Source organism: Mustelus asterias, unplaced genomic scaffold (genome assembly GCF_964213995.1).
Source record: "Mustelus asterias unplaced genomic scaffold, sMusAst1.hap1.1 HAP1_SCAFFOLD_129, whole genome shotgun sequence".
NCBI classification, from domain to species: domain Eukaryota; kingdom Metazoa; phylum Chordata; class Chondrichthyes; order Carcharhiniformes; family Triakidae; genus Mustelus; species Mustelus asterias.
This window is the reverse complement of record NW_027590163.1, coordinates 585453-603180: the sequence shown is the minus strand read 5'-3', so window position 1 is coordinate 603180 and position 17728 is coordinate 585453. Positions and strand designations below refer to the sequence as shown.

Sequence of the window (17728 nt, the reverse complement as noted above, 5' to 3'; positions counted from 1 at the left end):
AACTTGTCCATCAAACTGCATCAACCCTGAGTCCCAATGTCTTATTGACGAGGCAGAGCGGTGGCAGAGAAGGAAAGAAAGGGAAATAGCTTTGACAAACGGTCATCTGGCCTCAACGTCAGCTCTTTTCTCTCCTCACAGATGCTGCCAGACCTGCTGAGATTTTCCAGCATTTTCTCTTTTGGAAAGGGAAATAAATTCTGCTTTCCAGATCCCACTATATCATGGGATGTCTTTCCCATTCATCTTCTGTTCCACCATCCTTATGGGCAGCAAGTTCCAGATCATGTGCTCTCCCTACCCAAGTATAAATCTTCCTCAAATACCTGCTCTACCACAATTCAAATAATGTCCTGTATATTACACTTTTATCCAGTATTATAGACATCTGTCTGGCAGCCTGCATGGAGATTTTCAGCTCCCTGTGTCCAGGGCAGGAAGCAGTGAGCATGGATCTGTCAATCAGCCTCAATCAGCACCTTCAAGAGAATTGGGAGGGTGAATATTAGATACAGCAGAGTGAGAATGGAGGGAGAGTGTGTGGGATGGAGATTTGCAGCTTTTGGGGAATGGGAGAGGAAAGAATGTTCCATAGAAACTAGAACTGTCTGTTCTGAATTTCTATCCTGTACTGACTGTGATGACTTTTGTAAATTCCTTTTACAGGATATCAGAAGATGAGGATTTACTGACAGAAATCTCAAACCAAACATCACATCAACATCTGACAGAGTCCTCAATTCGTCGGGACCTGAATATTATCGACCTTTGAATCCAGAATGGAAATGTTTCTCTGTTCTGTCTGCTTCAGGAGATTTTAAATTTCAGTGTGACTGGAAAAGCACCGAGACACATACACACCCGAGTAAGAGTGCTCCAGTGCACTGAGTGTGGAAAGAGCTTTAACAGCCTGAAAATACATTGCAGCATTCACAGCAGGAGAGACTGTACCCGTGTTCTGTTTGAGATTTAACTAATTGTTTAACCTGGAGAGTCACAAGGACACCTGCACCACGGAGAAACCGTGGAAATGTGGGGACTGTGGGAAAGGATCCAGTTTTCCATCTCAGCTGGAAATTCATCGACGCGGCCACACTGGGGAGAGGCCGTTCACCTGCTCTGTGTGTGGGAAGGGATACACTCAGATAATTGATTTACAGAGACACCAGCGAGTTCACACTGGGGAGAGGCCATTTACTTGCTCTGAGTGTGGGAAAGGATTCACTCGGTTATCCAGTCTGCAGAGACACCATCGATTTCACACTGGGGAGAGACCTTTCATCTGCTCTGTGTGTGGGAAGGGATTCACTCAGTTAATTGATTTGCAGAGCCATCAGCGAGTTCACACTGGGGAGAGGCCGTTCACTTGCTCTGTGTGTGGGAAAGGATTCAGTGTGGCATCAGGCCTGCGGAGACACCAGTTAGTTCACACTGGGGAGAGGCCATTCACTTGCTCTGTGTGTGGGAAAGGATTCAGTCAGTTGCCCTACTTGTTGAGGCACAATGTCACTCACACCCAAGAGAGACCCTTTAAATGCTCTGACTGTGGGAGGGATTTCAAAAGCTCTCAGCTAATGATGTCCCACCAGCGCATTCACACTGAAGAGAGACCTTTCAGCTGCTCTCACTGCACAAAGAGATTCAGATCATCATCTGCCCTGCGGACACACCAGCGAGTTCACACTGGGGAGAGGCCATTCCCCTGCACCGTGTGTGGGAAGGGATTCACTCAGTCATCCCGACTGCAGAAACACCAGCGAGTTCACAAGTCATAGAGTCATACAGTACAGAAGAGGCCTTTCAGCCCATCGAGTCTGCACTGACAAAACTATACTAAATTTACACTCATCCATTTTCCAGCACTTGGCTGATGGTGTTTGAACTGTCAAAACATTCAAGTGCCCATCCATGTGCTTTTTAAAGGTTGTGAGGTTTCCTGCCTCCACTACCCTCCCAGACAGAGAATTCCAGACTCCCACCACCCTCTGGGTGAAAACATTTTTCTTCAAATCCCCCAAAACCTCCTGTCCCTCACCTTAAAATGATGCCCCCTCGTTATTGACCCTTCAACTAAGGGGAACAGCTGCTTCCTATCCACTCTGTCCATACCCCTCACAATCTTATACACCTCAATCATGTCCCCCCTCAGCCTTCTCTGCTCGAAAGAAGACAATCCAAGCCTATCGAGTCTCTCTTAGAACAATGTGGTTGACAATGTGGTTGTCTCTCCTTATAGCTCAGCTGCTCCATCCCAGGCAACATCCTGGTGAACCTCCTCTGCACCCCCTCCAGTGCAATCACATCCTTCCTATGGTGAGGCGATCAGAATGAGTACAAACAGGGGTCAAGCAGGGCTGCGTCATCGCACCAACATTCATCCCCACCTTCCCTGCAGCAACTCTCCACCCCAGCACCATGAAGCTTCCCACTGCAGTCGAGGTAACTGACTGGACCAGTGGGAAACTTTCAATCTCCGACCCCTCCAGGCCAGAACCAAGAACCAGCCCAGCCTCAGTCATCGGGCTGCAGTACGCAGACTCTAAGGGGGGGTGGAGGGGAGGTGATGGCCCAGTGGGTATTATTGCTAGACTATTAATCCAGAAATTCAGCTAATGTTCTGGGGGTCCGGGTTCGAATCCCGCCACAGCAGATGGTGGAATTTTAAAAAGTTAAGAACCTACTGATTATCATGAAACCATTGTCGATTGTCGGAAAAACCCATCTGGTTCACCAGTGCCCTTTAGGGAAGGAAATCTGCTGCCCTTACCTGGCCTGGCCTACATGTGACTCCAGAGCCACAGCAATGTGGTTGTCTCTCGAATGCCCTACAAGGGCAACTAGGATGGCAATAAATGTCCCATAAATGAATGAAGAAAATGCCTATTTGATTTGATTTATTATTGACACGTATTAGTACACAGTGAAGAGGATTATTTCTTGCACGCGATACAGAAAAACCATAAAGTACATAAGGAAGGAAATGAGAGAGTGCAGAATGTTACAGTCATAGCTGGGGTGCAGAGAAACATCAACTTAATGCGAGGTAGGTCCATTCAAAAGTTTGATGGCAGCAGGGAAGAAGCTGTTCTTGACTCGGTTGGTTCGTGTCCTCAGACTTTTGTTTCTTTTTCCCTGATGGAAGAAAGCGGAAGAGAGAATGTCCGGGTGCGTGGGGTCCTTAATTATGCTGGCTGCTTTTCCGAAGCAGTGGGAAGTGTCGACAGTGTCAATGGATGGGAGGCTGGTTTGAACGATGGACTGATCTTCGTTCACGACCTGAGTGAGTCTGTGCGCACACTCAGGGGTTGATCAAGGGCATTTTTACAGTAACTTCATTGCAGTGTTAATGTAAGCCCACTTGTGACACTAATCAAAAAGCTTAAACTCGTCAACATATTCACTGAGACATATGAGAGAATGGGCCTCAGACTAAACATCTGGGAAACTAAGGTTCTCTACCAGCCCACTCCTGCTCCCCCTCCCCGACCCATCAAGATCCACAGTGAGCCCCTGGGTAACGTGGATCATTCCCCACACCTCAGGAGCCTCCTGTCGGCACGGGCAGACATCGACGATGAAATCCAACATCGACTCCAATGCACCAGTGCAGGCTTCGGACGCCTGAGGAACAGAGTTCAAAGCCCGAGACCTCAAATCCAGCACCAAGCTCATGGTCTGCAGAGCAGCCGTGGTCCCTGCCCTCCTGTATCCATCAGAAACATGGACAATGTACAGCAGACACCTCAAATCCCTGGAGAGATGTCACCAACGTTGCCTCCACAAAATCCTGCAAATCCACTGGCAGGATAGGCTTACCACCGTGAGTGTCCTCTCCCAGGCCAATATCCCCAGTATCGAGGCACTGGTCACACTCGACCAGCTGTGATGGGCGGGCCACATTGTCCGCAAGCCCCAGACAAGACTCCTGAAACAAGTGCTGTACTCCGAGCTCCGCAATGGCAAGCTGTTGGAGAAAATTCCTAATAGTTTGGAGAAATGTTAAACCATGAGGCATCTCAGACACGAACAGAACTACCAGCATTGAGTTAAATGACTAAATCAGACTGAGAAGCTAACAAGGGAACAGTCTACACACATGTGAACACAGTAAGAGATTTAAACAAGTAATTCTGATTTAAACATGAATTTTCTGAATTTAAAATGTATGTGAGCTGTATTTTTAAAAGCAATTGTAAACTTTAGCCAAAGGCAGGCTGCTGCAAGGAATGATGGTACAGAACACTGACAGACAGGCTACATTCTTCGGAACAATGCAGTCACAGAATGTGACAACCTTTATTCAGGAAGTTTCCAACAAAGTTTCTAAAGGCAGCTTCATGAATATGATTGATTCACACTGGCCAGACAAGACAGTGTCTTCTCAGACGTGAAAACGTGCATTTGTCTGGTTTGGCCAGTGACGGAATAAGAGCCGATTGGAACATTAACTTTGACCTTTGTAGCTAAGCTTCTGGGGTTGCTCAGCAACAAGGGGAAGCAGAGTCAGCAATAGGGGGAGGAAGTGTCCGGATTCTACGGACCAATGAAATCCCATTATGTCAGAGGGTAAAATGCAATTGGTTAAAGTATATGACTTGTAATTAATGATTGATTTGTATTGAAAATGATTGGTTTACACCTGATGAAAGGCAGGAGAATTGATATGAAGAATGTATTATTGATCTATCCTAATGATTGTCTGTCAGAGTTATTAGATCAGGATGCTTCTCTTCCAGAGCAGGATTAACACTGTCCAATAATTTCTCCCTTCAATCGTTGGTCAAATAAAAGATAAGTCTTTAAACTGGGATACTGGCTTTCATGAGTCTTTGTATTGTCTGAAGGTTTTGGCAATACCTGGTCTCCAACGGTAATGTATCCAGTGTGTTTTGGGAATGAACTCAGAAGTATCATTCAACACTCAAGCCTGATTCAATTGACAAACAGTTTATTGAGTTATGCCAGTGGGGAGAAGTTTGCCTGTCTGGAGACAATACACATCTCTTTAACCTGTGCTTCATGCTCCGTCCACTCACATTGTCTGTATCTTTAAGATCTGGTTGGCTGTAGAGATTCACATTCTAATCAGTATTCTGTAACTTGATTTTGTGTCTATGTGCCCTGTTTGAGAGCAGATTTCCACTCCATCTGACGAAGGAGCAGCGCTCTGAAAGCTAATGGCATTTGCGACCAAATAAACCTGTTGGACTTTAACCTGGTGTTGTTAAAACTCTTACAGTGGGGAGAAGCCACAGGGGCTGACCATGTACAACTCCACCCCACAAGGAAAATCATCAATTCTTATACAGTTACTCAGCCCATCCCAGCTGGACACAATCCAATCAGAATGGTTATAGATTACATACATTATATATAGGTCCAATTAAATTAGTATCTGGGCATCATGGGGCTTTGCGATGATCTCATGAACAGATCGGTGCCCCCATCATGATGTTTTCCAGACCCCCTTATCTACCATCCCTGGGCTTTCTTTGTACATCGACTCTCTTAGTTTGAAAAGTGTGGATTAAAAGTTCTCAAATGGATATCAGTGCCCTTCCTTTGTTTTAATCGAACAACCACACGGTCTGGGAATCATTTCTATTTATAATCTCTCCTTTTAAACTCTTTCCTTCAGTATCCAATTTCCTTTTCATTGTGTTAATTGCATCAGGAATAAATCTTTGGACCTGACAGGAGGTTTAACCCAAGATCAATCCAACACAGGATTGGTCAGAATCATTTCACATGTCCCAAATTTTAAATAACTATTACAAATTAAAACTCTCATTCTCACAGGTGTGAATTTATCCGGATTAACATTCCCACATGTTCAGTAAAATGTCCTGGAAACATATCCCTGGCCAGTAAATATGGGTCCAGGTTCATAACTTTTGAAAAAAAAGTTTTATTAATCACACTTCCATTTTAAAGTCCATTTGATTTAAATCACAGACACAAAACCTCAAAGCTTGAAGCGTTCAACACACAAATATCATACATACACAAGCAGAGAATCTTAGCATGTGCTTTACAACAACAATAACCAAAATTAATTCCTTAAGCGTTCTTGTGGTTCTGTTTTTAAACTTTCAGGAATGCCTTTAATTAAATACTCAAGGTAAGGTTAATTCCCCAGAAAGATAAACCTTAGCAAATGTAGCCCAAAACAATGATAAAACACATTTACAAACATCCACATAAAACAAGAGATGGGTGAGATCCTAAATGAATATTTCTCATCAGTATTTACTGTTGAGAAAAGCATGGATGTTTCGGGAACTCGGGGAAATAAACAGTGATGTCCTGAGGAGTGTACATATCACAGAGAAGGAGGTGCTGGAAATTTTAAAGTGCATCAAGGTAGATAAATCCCTGGGATCTGATGAAGTGTATCCCAGGTCACTTTGGGAGACGAGGGAGAAAATTGTGGGTCCCCGAGCAGAGATATTTCAATCATCGATAATCACAGGTGAGGTGCCTGGAGGTTGGAGGGTGGAAAATGTTGTGCCTTTGTTTAAAAAGGGCTGCAGAGAAAAGCCTGGGAACTACAGGCCAGTGAGCCTCACATCTGTAGTGGGTAAGTTGTTGGAAGGTATTTTGAGAGGATCTAATCAAGTCTTAAAGATACAGACACTGTGAGTGGAGAGAGGGCTAAGCACAGGTTAAAGAGATGTGTATTGTCTCCAGACAGGACAGTTAGTGAGATTTTGCAAGCCCAGGCAAGTCGTAGGGGTTACAGATAGTGTGACATGAACCCAAGATCCCAGTTGAGGCCGTCCTCATGTGTGCGGAACTTGGCGATCAGTCTCAGGGGAGGTCCCAGAGGATTGGAGAGTAGCCAATTTTGTTCCTTTGTTTAAGAAGGGTGGCAAGAATAATCCAGGTAATTACAGGCCGGTGAGCCTTACATCAGTGGTCGGGAAATTACTGGAGAGGATTCTTCAAGACAGCATTTATTCCCACTTGGAAATAAGTGGACGTATTAGTGAGAGTCAACATGGTTTTGTGAAGGGGAGGTCGTGTCTCACTAACTTGATTGAGTTTTTCGAGGAAGTGACGAAGATGATTGATGAGGATAGGGCAGTGGATGTTGTCTGCATGGACTTCAGTAAAGCCTTTGACAAGGTCCCTCATGGCAGACTGGTGCAGAAGGTAAAGTTGCATGGGATCAGAGGTGAGCTGGCTACGTGGATACAAAACTGCTCGGTCAAAGACAGAGGGTAGCAGTGGAAGGGTGCATTTCTGAATGGAGGACTGTGACAAGTGGCGTCCCTCAGGGATCAGTGCTGGGACCTTTGCTGTTTGTTATATATATATATATAAATGATTTGGAGGAAAATGTAACTGGATTGATTAGTAAGTTTGCAGATGACACAAAGGTTAGTGGATTTCCAGATAGCGATGAGGACCATCAGAGGATACAGCAGGATATAGATCAGTTGGAGACTTGGGCGGAGAGGTGGCAGATGGAGTTTAATCCGGACAAATGTGAGATAATGCATTTTGGAAGGTCTAATCCAAAAAGGAAATGTACAGTAAATGGCAGAACCCTTAAAATAGGTCAAGGGACCTGGGTGTACAGGTACACAGGTCACTGAAAGTGGCAATGCAGGTGGAGAAGGTAGTCAAGAAGGCATACGGCATGCTTGCCTTCATCGGCCGGGGCATTGAGTTTAAAAATTGGCAAGTCATGTTGCAGCTTTATAGAAGCTTAGTTAGGCTGCACTTGGAATATAGTGTTCAATTCTGGTCACCACACTACCAGAAGGATATGGAGGCTTTGGAGAGGGTACAGAAAAGATTTACCAGGATGTTGCCTGGTATGGAGGGCATTAGCTATGAGGAGAGGTTGGAGAAACGTGGGTTGTTCTCACTGGAACAGCGGAGTTGAGGGGTGACCTGATAGAAGTTTACAAGATTATGAGAGGCATGGACAGAGTTCATGCTGCACTATATAATTATGCCGCACTATATTCCAAGTGTGGCCTAATTAAGGTTTTATAAAGCTGCAACATGATTTGCCAATTTTTACATTCAATGCCCCAGCCGATGAAGGCAAGCATGCCATATGCCTTCTTCACTACCTTCTCCAACTGTGTTGCCACTTTCAGTAACCTGTGTACCTGTACACCCAGTTCCCTCTGCCTATCAATACCCTGCAGGGTTCTGCCATTTACTGTATATTTCCTATCTGTATTAGACCTTCCAACATGCATTACCTCACATTTATCCGGATTAAACTCCATCTGCCATCTCTCCGCCCAACTGATGTATATCCTGCTGTATCCTCTGATGGTCCTCATCGCTATCCGCAAATCCAACAACCTTTGTGTCGTCCACATTTTCCTCCAAATCATTTATATATATTACAAACAGCAAAGGTCCCAGCACTGATCCCTGCAGGATGCCACTAGTCACAGCCCTCCATTCAGAAACGCATTGTTTCACTGCTACCCTCTGTCTTCTGCTGACTAAATATTTCTGAACTTCTTAACACCCTGTCACTCTGTCACCCTGTCACCCTGTCACTCTGTCACTCTGAGATCCTTGTGACATTTGACTCAAAGAGCATCAGCCCACTGGAGGCAAAGTCATGTGACCAGCCAGTCCAGCAGAAAGAAACCCTCTGACCCAATCCATGGATCAACTGTGAGAATGAACAAAATGCAATCCTGGATGCAACTGAGAGCAGAAACAATAACAGCAGAATCCAAACCCTGGAATCACTCGTGAACTTGCTGGTGTCTCAGCAGCCGGGATGAAACTGTGAATCCCTTCCCACACTGAGAGCAGGTGAATGGTTTCTCCCCAGTGTGAACTCGCTGGTGTGTCCGCAGGTCGGCTGACTGAGTGAATCCGTTTCCACACTGAGAGCAGGTGAACGGCCTCTCTCCAGTGTGAACTCGCTGGTGTCTCTGCAGGTCGGCTGACTGAGTGAATCCCTTCCCACACTGAGAGCAGGTGAACGGCCTCTCCCCAGTGTGAACTCGCTGGTGTCTCTGCAGGTCGGCTGACCGAGTGAATTCCTGCCCACACTGGGAGCAGGTGAATGGTCTCTCCCCAGTGTGAACTCGCTGGTGTGTCCGCAGATGCGACGACTGAGTGAATCCCTCCCCACACTGAGAGCAGGTGAATGGCCTCTCTCCAGTGTGAACTCGCTGGTGTGACTGCAGGTTGGATGACTGAGTGAATTCCTGCCCACACTGGGAGCAGGTGAATGGCCTCTCCCCAGTGTGAACTCGCTGGTGTGTCTGCAGGTGGGATGACTGAGTAAATCCCTCCCCACACTGAGAGCAGGTGAATGGTTTCTCCCCACTGTGAACTCGCTGGTGTGTCCGCAGGTTGGATAACTGAGTGAATCCCTTCCCACACTGAGAGCAGGTGAATGGCCTCTCCCCAGTGTGAACTCGCTGGTGCATCTGTAGGCTGGATAAATGATTAAATCCCTTCTTACACTGAGAGCAGATGAATGGCTTCTCCCCAGTATGGCTGCGCCGATGAATTTCCAGCTTAGATGGTGCTCCATATCCCTTCCCACAGTCCACACATTTCCATGGTTTCTCCATGGTGCAGGTGTCCTTGCCTCAGTTGCAGCCTTGTCCACACACAGAACACAAGTACAGTCTCTCCCAGCTGCGAATGGTGTGATATTTATTCAGGCTGTGTAACTGGTTAAAGCTCTTTAGTCAGTGCACTGGAACACTGTTGGTGTGTTGGTGCTTTTCCAGTCACAGTGATGTTTGAAATCTTTTCAAATCGACAGACTGTACAATCATTTCTCCTTCTAGATTCAAAGGCCAATGATATTTAGCTCCCAAGGAATATGACTGTCATGTCTCGATGTGACTTTTGAGATTTCTGCCCGTGATTCCTCTTTCAATATCCTGTAAAACAAGTTTTAAAGAGTAATCAGTGTCAGAACAGAATAGAAATTCAGAACAGAAAATTCTAGTTTCTATGGAACATTCTTTCCTCTCTCATTCCCCATACCTGCTGGGGGGTCGGTACAGGGGAAATGTTAGGGGGAAGTTTTTCACACAGAGGGTGGTGGGCGAGTGGAATCGGCTGCTGTCAGTGGTGGTGGAGGCAAAATCAATAGGGATTTTTAAGAGACTCCTGGATGAGTACATGGGACTTAATAGGATGGAGGGTTACAGGTAGGCCTAAAAGGTAGGGATATGTTCGGCACAACTTGTGGGGCCGAAGGGCCTATTTTGTGCTGTAGTTTTTCCATGTTTCTATGTTCTAAAAGCTGTGAATCTCCATCCCACACACTCTCCCTCCATTCTCACTCTGCTGTATCTAATATTCACCCCTTCCAATTCTCCTCAAGGTGCTGATTGAAGCTGATTGACAGATCCATGCTCACTGCTTCCACTCCAGCACATAGAAATCATAAGAAATAGAAGCAACAGTTGGCCATTCAGCCCAATGGCCAACCATTGCCTCAACCATTCATTGGGAATTGGCTGATCTACCTCAGCGCCATTTCCCACATTATCTCCCAGATCACCCAATGTCCTCAATATCTCAAAATTTATCAATCTCCAGCTTGAAAATTCTTGATGACTGAGGCTCCACAGTCCTCTGGGGTGCAGAATTCCAAAACGTCACCACATCCTTGAGTGAGGAAATCCCTCCACATCTTATCTTTCTCTCCATTTTCCACCTGTTCCCCAAAGCGCTTGACTCCTTTATCAATCAAAAATCAGTCTAACTCACCCTGGAATATATTCAATGACCCTCAGCCTCCACTGATCCCTGTGGAGAAGAAATCCAAAGACTCGAATAGGCAAGAGATGAATGACTGGAAATATATAATGTAGCGACAGTACAATATTAGTCTGTTTTAAGCTCAATCTTCATCCAGAGAGAGAGGAGCAACAATGGAGGAAGCTCCATACGGCCATGCACACAAGTCCCGGACTCTGATTGGCTGGAGGACCAGCGCCCATCCGGTCCTCCACACGTTCCCATTGGTCAATCTGCCGCATGTAGACAATAAGGGGGCGGAACCGGGGCCCACGTGGGGGGGGGGCGGGGCATGACCGCCTGCTGCGCTGAGCTGGTGTCCAATCCGCAGTGTGCTGCTTCTGTAACCAGTGACATTGCTGCCAATGGGACACTGTGTGCTGGGAACGCCCCTCTGAGTCATTGTGACGGCACAATGGAGCCCTGCCTGAATCAGCTAATAGCAATCACTCTGCTCCGCGGTGACGTCTCCGGGTTCAGGCGCGCGGACCCGGGAGCCCCGCCCCCACCCATTGTTCCCCAGTCTGTACATTCCACACATTGTTAGTCCAGTCAGATAGACATATATCTGTCTGGCCGCCTGCATGGAGATTTCCAGCTCTCTGTTTCCAGGACAGGATAAACACAGTAAGAAGTTTAACAACACCAGGTTGAAGTCCAACAAGTTTATTTGGTAGCAAATACCACTAGCTTTCAGAGCGCTGCCACTTCGTCAGGTGGAGTGGAGAAATGCTCACAAACAGGGCACACAGAGACACAAACTCAATTTACAGAATAATGATTGGAATGCAGTCTTTACAGATAATCAAGTCTTAAAGGTACAAACAATGTGAATGGAGGGAGCATTAAGCACAGGTTAAAGACAGGACAGCCAGTGAGATTCTGCAAGTCCAGACAAGCTGTGGGGGTTACAGATAGTGTGACAGGAATCCAAGATCCCGGTTGAGGCCGTCCTCATGTGTGCGGAACTTGGCTATCAGTTTCTGCTCATCCAGGACAGGAAGCATGAGCATGGATATGTCCATAGAACGGGTAAGGGTTTGCTCTGCAGAGAGCCAGCATTGAATCAGTGGCCCGAATGGCCACATTCCAAGCCCTGATGTCTGACTGATCTAAAGAGAGAAATTTCAGCTGCTCCAGTCTCTCCAACTAACTGAATTGCCTCATCATAGAATCGTACAGTGCAGAAAAGGCCCTTCAGCCCATCGAGTCTGCACCGACATGCAAGAAACGCCTGACTTCCCACCTAATCCTATTTACCAGCACCTGGCCCATCATCTTAAATGTTCTGACTTGCCAAGTGCTGGTCCAGGTACTTTTTAAGGATGTGAGGTGCCATTCTCGCAAATCTCCTCTGCATCCTCTCTAAGAACTTCACATCTTCCCTCAAGTCTGAGGCCCACATATAGAGTTCCATTCTCGAGGGATAGAATCGAACAGCAGGGAGGTTATGTTCGACTTGATTAGAAGCGTGATTATACGACACTGGGAATACTGTCAACAGTTGTGATCTCCATTTAGAATCATAGAATCCCTCCAGTGCGGAAGGAGGCCATTCAGCCCAATTGAGTCTGTACTGACTCTCCAAAAGTTCATCCCAGCCAGGTCTATTCCACCCGAGCCTCGAACCCCGCATATTTGCCATAGCTAATCTATCTAACCTGCACATCGTTGGACTGTGGGTGGAAACCGGAGCACCTGCAGGGAAAATGTGCAAACTTCACACAAACAGTCACCCAAGGCCAGAATCAAACACGTCTCCCTGGATTTGTGAGGCAGCAGTGCTAACCACTGTAGAAATAAAGGCACTGGAGAAGGGGCAAAAAAAGTCACAAGAATAATCCCAGAACTGAGAGCATTTAACCCTCAGGAAAGGCTGGGGCTGCTGATTGTTACAAAGACATTATCAGTTTAAAAAATGTTTATTTTTGATCTGTTACATTGTTCCAATTTGGCTGTACACTGCCCAATTCTGGAACCCAAATTGTCCTTTTAAAGGGTTTGAATTTGGCAGAGATATAACCATCAAGCAAAGACTCAGACACCAAATCAGTCAATTGTATCAAAGTTTATTGATTACATGCAACTTTTAGAAACTGATCGGGTCAAGTTTACTCATCAATGAAACTCTACCAACTCCACACTTTCAAGTCAGTGATCGATCCAAGAGAAGTGGACGACAATGTGAAATCCTGGGGCTGACAGAGAAACAGTCACTGCCTCTGAGAAGCACGGACGGCACCTTCCTGGGGTTTCGAATAGCAGGGAACCCTTCACTGAACCATTCCCAGGACGAACTACTCATCTTTTTTTTATTCATTCATGGAACATGGGCATCGCTGGCTGGCCAGCATTTATTGCCCATCCCTAGTTGCCCTTGAGAAGGTGGTGGTGAGCTGCCTTCTTGAATCGCTGCAGTCCATGTGCTGTGGGTTGACCCACAATGCCGTTAGGGAGGGAATACCAGGATTTTGACCCAGTGACGGCGAAGGAACAGCGATATATTTCCAAGTCAGGATGGTGAGTGGCTTGGAGGGGAACTTGCAGGTGGTGGTGTTCCCATTTATCTGCTGCCTTGTCCTTCCAGATGGAAGTGGTCATGGGTTCGGAAGGTGCTGTCTAAGGATCTTTGGTGAATTGCTGCAGTGCAGATAGTAAACACTGCTGCTACTGAGCGCGGTGATGGAGAGAGTGGATGTTTGTAGATGTGGTGCCAATCTATGGGCTGCACGGTGGTGCAGTGGTTCACACCGCTGCCTCACAGCGCCAGGGCCTGGGTTCCATTCCCGGCTTGGGTCACTGTCTGTGTGGAGTTTGCACATTCTCCCCGTGTCTGCGTGGGTTTCCTCCGGGTGCTCCGGTTTCCTCCCACATTCTGAAAGACGTGCTGGTTAGGTGCATTGACCCGAACAGGCGCCGGACTGTGGCAATTAGGGGAATTTCACAGTAACTTCGTTGCAGTGTTAATGTAAGCCTTACTTGTGACTAATAAATAAACTTTAAAACTTTAAAAGTGAGGAATATTCCATCACACTCCTGACTTGTGCCTTGTAGATGGTGGATAGGCTCTGCGGAGTCAGGAGGTGAGTTACTCTCCACAGTATTCCTCGCCTCTGATCTGCTCTTGCAGCCACTGTGTTAATGTGGTGAATCCAGTTGAGTTTCTGGTCAATGGTGACCCCAAGGATGTTGACAGTGGGGGATTCAGTGATGGTTGCACCATTGAATGTCAAGGAGCGATGGTTAGATTGTCTCTTATTGGTGATGGTCATTGCCTGCCATTAAATGTTACTGCCACTTGTCAGCCCAAGCCTGAATATTGTCCAGATCATGTTGAATTTGAACATGGACAGCTTCGGTGTCTGAGGGGTCATGAATAGTGAACATTGTGCAATCATCGGCGAACATCCCCACTTCTAACCTTATGATGGATGAAAGGTCATTGATGATGCAGCTGAAATAGTTGGGTCTAGGACACTACCCCGAGGGACTCATGCAGAGATGTCCTGGAGCTGAGATGACTGACACTCCAAAACCACAACCATCTTCCTATGTACCAGGTATGATTCCAACCAGCGGAGAGTTTGCCTCCTGATACCCATTGATTCCAGTTTCGCGAGGGCTCCTTGATGCCGCACTCGGTCAAATGTGGCCTTGATGTCAAGGACTTTCATTCTCGCCTCACCTCTGGGATTCAGCTCTTTGGTCCATGTTTGAACCAAGGCTGTAATGAGGTTCGGAGCTGACCCTAGTGAAACCCAAACTGGGCGTCACTGAGCAGGTTATTGCTGAGCAGGTGCTGCTTGATAGCGCTGTCGATGACCCCTTCCATCACTTTACTGATGATCAAGACTAGACTGATTGGGCGGTATTTGGCCGGGTTGGATGTGTCCTGCTTTTTGCGTTCAGGGCAATTTTCCACATTGCCGGGTAGATGCCAGTGTTGCAATTGTACTGGAAGAGCTTGGCTATGGAACCGGCAGGTTCTGGAGCACAAGTCTGGAATGTTATCAGGGCCCATTGCCTTAGCAGTATCCAGTGCCTCCAACTGTTTCTTGATATCATGTGGAGTGGATCGACTTGGCTGGAGACTGGCATCTGAGATGTTGGGGACCACTGGGACCCGCTCTTCGCTCCAATGCATCATGAATTTAGGCTTGCTATTTTTCACATGTAACTATTCATATCTGCACACTCACACCCGTATCCCAAAATCATGTCACACATTCTTAACTCTCAGATGTGCTGATGAAAAGATCAAAGTGAGTGTCTGTCTTTCTTATCTCCTGCTGTTCTGGTGCTGATATTTCATGTAGTGGCCGGACTTTTAAATGTGGATTTCTTTAAAACAAAGTTCATGGACAAGGATGTAAGTATTTCCAAGAGAAAATGATCAACTTATTCATCCCATTTACACATTCCAGACTTTCTCAAGAATGTAGGTGGATACCAGATTGATATATTCCATTCAACCACACCCAAGGTGAGTTATTCCAATTCCCTTATTGTCCAGGACAATATATTCACAATATCTTTAACACAGAAATTCAACATTTCCATTTGATTTCAGGGATTAACATATTCTGTTTGTTCTTTATTGTCGATGTCAGGTTGGGGTTGTTCCCATTGAAGCAACGGAGGTTGAGGGGAGATTTGATAGAGGTGGACAAAATTCTGACAGGTTAAATAAGGTGGACAAAGAAAAGCTGTTCTCATTAGCTGATGGGACAAGGATGAGGGGGACAGAGATTTAAGTTTTGGGTCAGAGATGCGGGGGGGTGGGGGATGTGAGGAAGAATATTTTGATGCAGCGAATGGGATGACCTGGAACTCGCTGCCTACGAGGGTGGAGGAAGTGGAGACAATAAACAATTACAAAGGAAATTGGATGGGCATTTGGGAGGTTTCAAACAGAAATGCTGACTAAATAGCTCTGAACTTCCTCACACCATCACACTGTGATCCGTGTGAAATCTGAAACCAGGTATTTGCAACAAGACTCAAAGAGCATCAGCCCACTGGAGGCAAAGTCATAAGACCGGCCAGCCCAGCAGAAAGAAACCCCCCGACCCTCCCCATTGACCAACTGTGAGAATGAACAAAATGCAGTCCTGGATGTAATTGAGAGCAGAAACAACAACAGCAGAATCCAACCCGTGTGATCACTTGTGAACTCGCTGGTGTGTCTCCAGGTTAGATAACTGAGTGAATCCCTTCCCACACTGAGGGCAGGCGAACGGTCTCTCCCCAGTGTGAACTCGCTGGTGTCTCCGCAGGTGGAATGAAAGACTGAATCTCTTCTCACACACAGAGCAGGTGAATGGCCTCTCCCCAGTGTGAACTCGCTGGTGTGACTGCAGGGTGGATGACTGAGTGAATCCCTTCCCACACTGAGAGCAGGTGAACGGTCTCTCCCCAGTGTGAACTCGCTGGTGTGTCTGCAGGTTGGATAAATCTCTGAATCCCTTCCCACAGTGAGAGCAGGTGAATGGTCTCTCCCCAGTGTGACCTCGCTGGTGTGTCTGCAGACTGGATGAATGACTGAATCCCTTCCCGCACTCAGAGCAGATGAAGGGTCTCTCCCCAGAGTGAACTCGCTGGTGTGACTGGAGGATGGATAACCGAGTGAATCCTTTCCCACACCAAGAGCAGGTGAATGGCCTTTCTCCCGTATGAATGCGTCGATGAGCTTGCAGCTCTGATGGGGCTCTGTATCCCTTCCCGCAGTCCACACATATCCACGATTTTTCCATGTTTTGAGTCTCCTTGTATCCCTGCAGTTCAGACAACCTGTTGAAGCCGTGAAAACAGGTGTGCGCTTTCTCCCCAGTGTGAATGGATGTCAGGCTGTGTAACTGGTGAAAGCTCTTTCCACAGTCAGTGCACTGGAACACTCTCACTCGGGTGTGTGTGTGTCTCGCTGCTTGTCCATCCACACTAATGTTTAGAATCTTTTGAAGTTGACAGACCGGTCAAACATTTCTCTGATATTCATGTCCCAAGGGATCGAGTGATTTTGTCCAAAATGCACATCACGTCTGAGATTTCTGTCAGTGATTTCTCCTCTTCCAATATCCTGTAAAAACAAGTTAGAAAACATTTCACTGTCAGTACAGGATAGAAATTCAAAACAGACAATTCAAGTTTCTATGGAATGTGCTTTCCTCTCTCATTCCCCAAGAGCTGTAAATTCAGGCTGATTGACAGACCCATGCTCACTGCTTCCTGCCCTGGACACAGATCCGAAGAAATAGTTGCTGCTGTTGACCATTCGGCCCATCGAGCCTGCTGAACCATTCAATGAGCTCACTGACCGATTTACCTCTGCCAGATTATTCCCCCATATCTCTTGATATCTTCAATGTCTAGAAATATATCAATCCCCTGCTTGAGCATACTTTATGACTAGGTTTCTGGGGTAGAGAATGCCAAAACTTCACCACATCCTCAAGTGAAGAAATCCCTCCTCATCTTAACTTTCTCTCCGTTTTCCCCATAACTCTTGACTCCCTTGTCCCCTCAATGATATATTCAATGATCTTCAGCCTTCACTGGTCCCCAAGGAAGAGAAACCCAGATAGTACAACACTCTGACGGAAGAGATGACTGGAAATATAGCTAAGGTACTACATTACACAGCAAGAAAAGACATTAACTATATTTTATTACAAGACAATAAATAATATATGGGCGGCACGGTAGCACAGTGGTTAGCACTGCTGCTTCACAGCTCCAGGGACCTGGGTTCGATTCCCGGCTTGGGTCACTGTCTGTGTGGAGTTTGCACATTCTCCTCGTGTCTGCGTGGGTTTCCTCCGGGTGCTCCGGTTTCCTCCCACAGTCCAAAGATGTGCGGGTGAGGTTGATTGGCCATGCTAAAATTGCCCCTTAGTGTCCTGACATGCATAGGTTAGAGGGATTAGTGGGTAAATGTGTCGGGATATGGGGGTAGGGCCTGGGTGGGATTATGGTT

At 46.5% G+C, this 17728-nt stretch overlaps 2 protein-coding genes across 2 annotated transcripts in view; one reads left to right on the top strand and one right to left on the bottom strand.

Moving 5' to 3' along the window:
• LOC144484832 (uncharacterized) overlaps nucleotides 1-17728 on the top strand; it is a 102259-nt gene that overhangs the window by 43246 nt on the left and 41285 nt on the right. The window contains exon 8 of the mRNA XM_078203193.1: nucleotides 1174-1768. Coding sequence (XP_078059319.1) covers nucleotides 1174-1768 — 595 coding nt within the window. The remainder of the gene's footprint in view (nucleotides 1-1173; nucleotides 1769-17728) is intronic.
• On the bottom strand, nucleotides 8727-16732 carry LOC144484811 (uncharacterized). Its single transcript, XM_078203175.1, has 3 exons — nucleotides 15922-16732; nucleotides 14162-14168; nucleotides 8727-9563 (listed from the first exon to the last, which is right to left on the bottom strand). Exons 1-3 carry the CDS (start codon nucleotides 16506-16508, stop codon nucleotides 8727-8729), a joined length of 1431 nt encoding a protein of 476 aa, XP_078059301.1. The 5' UTR covers nucleotides 16509-16732.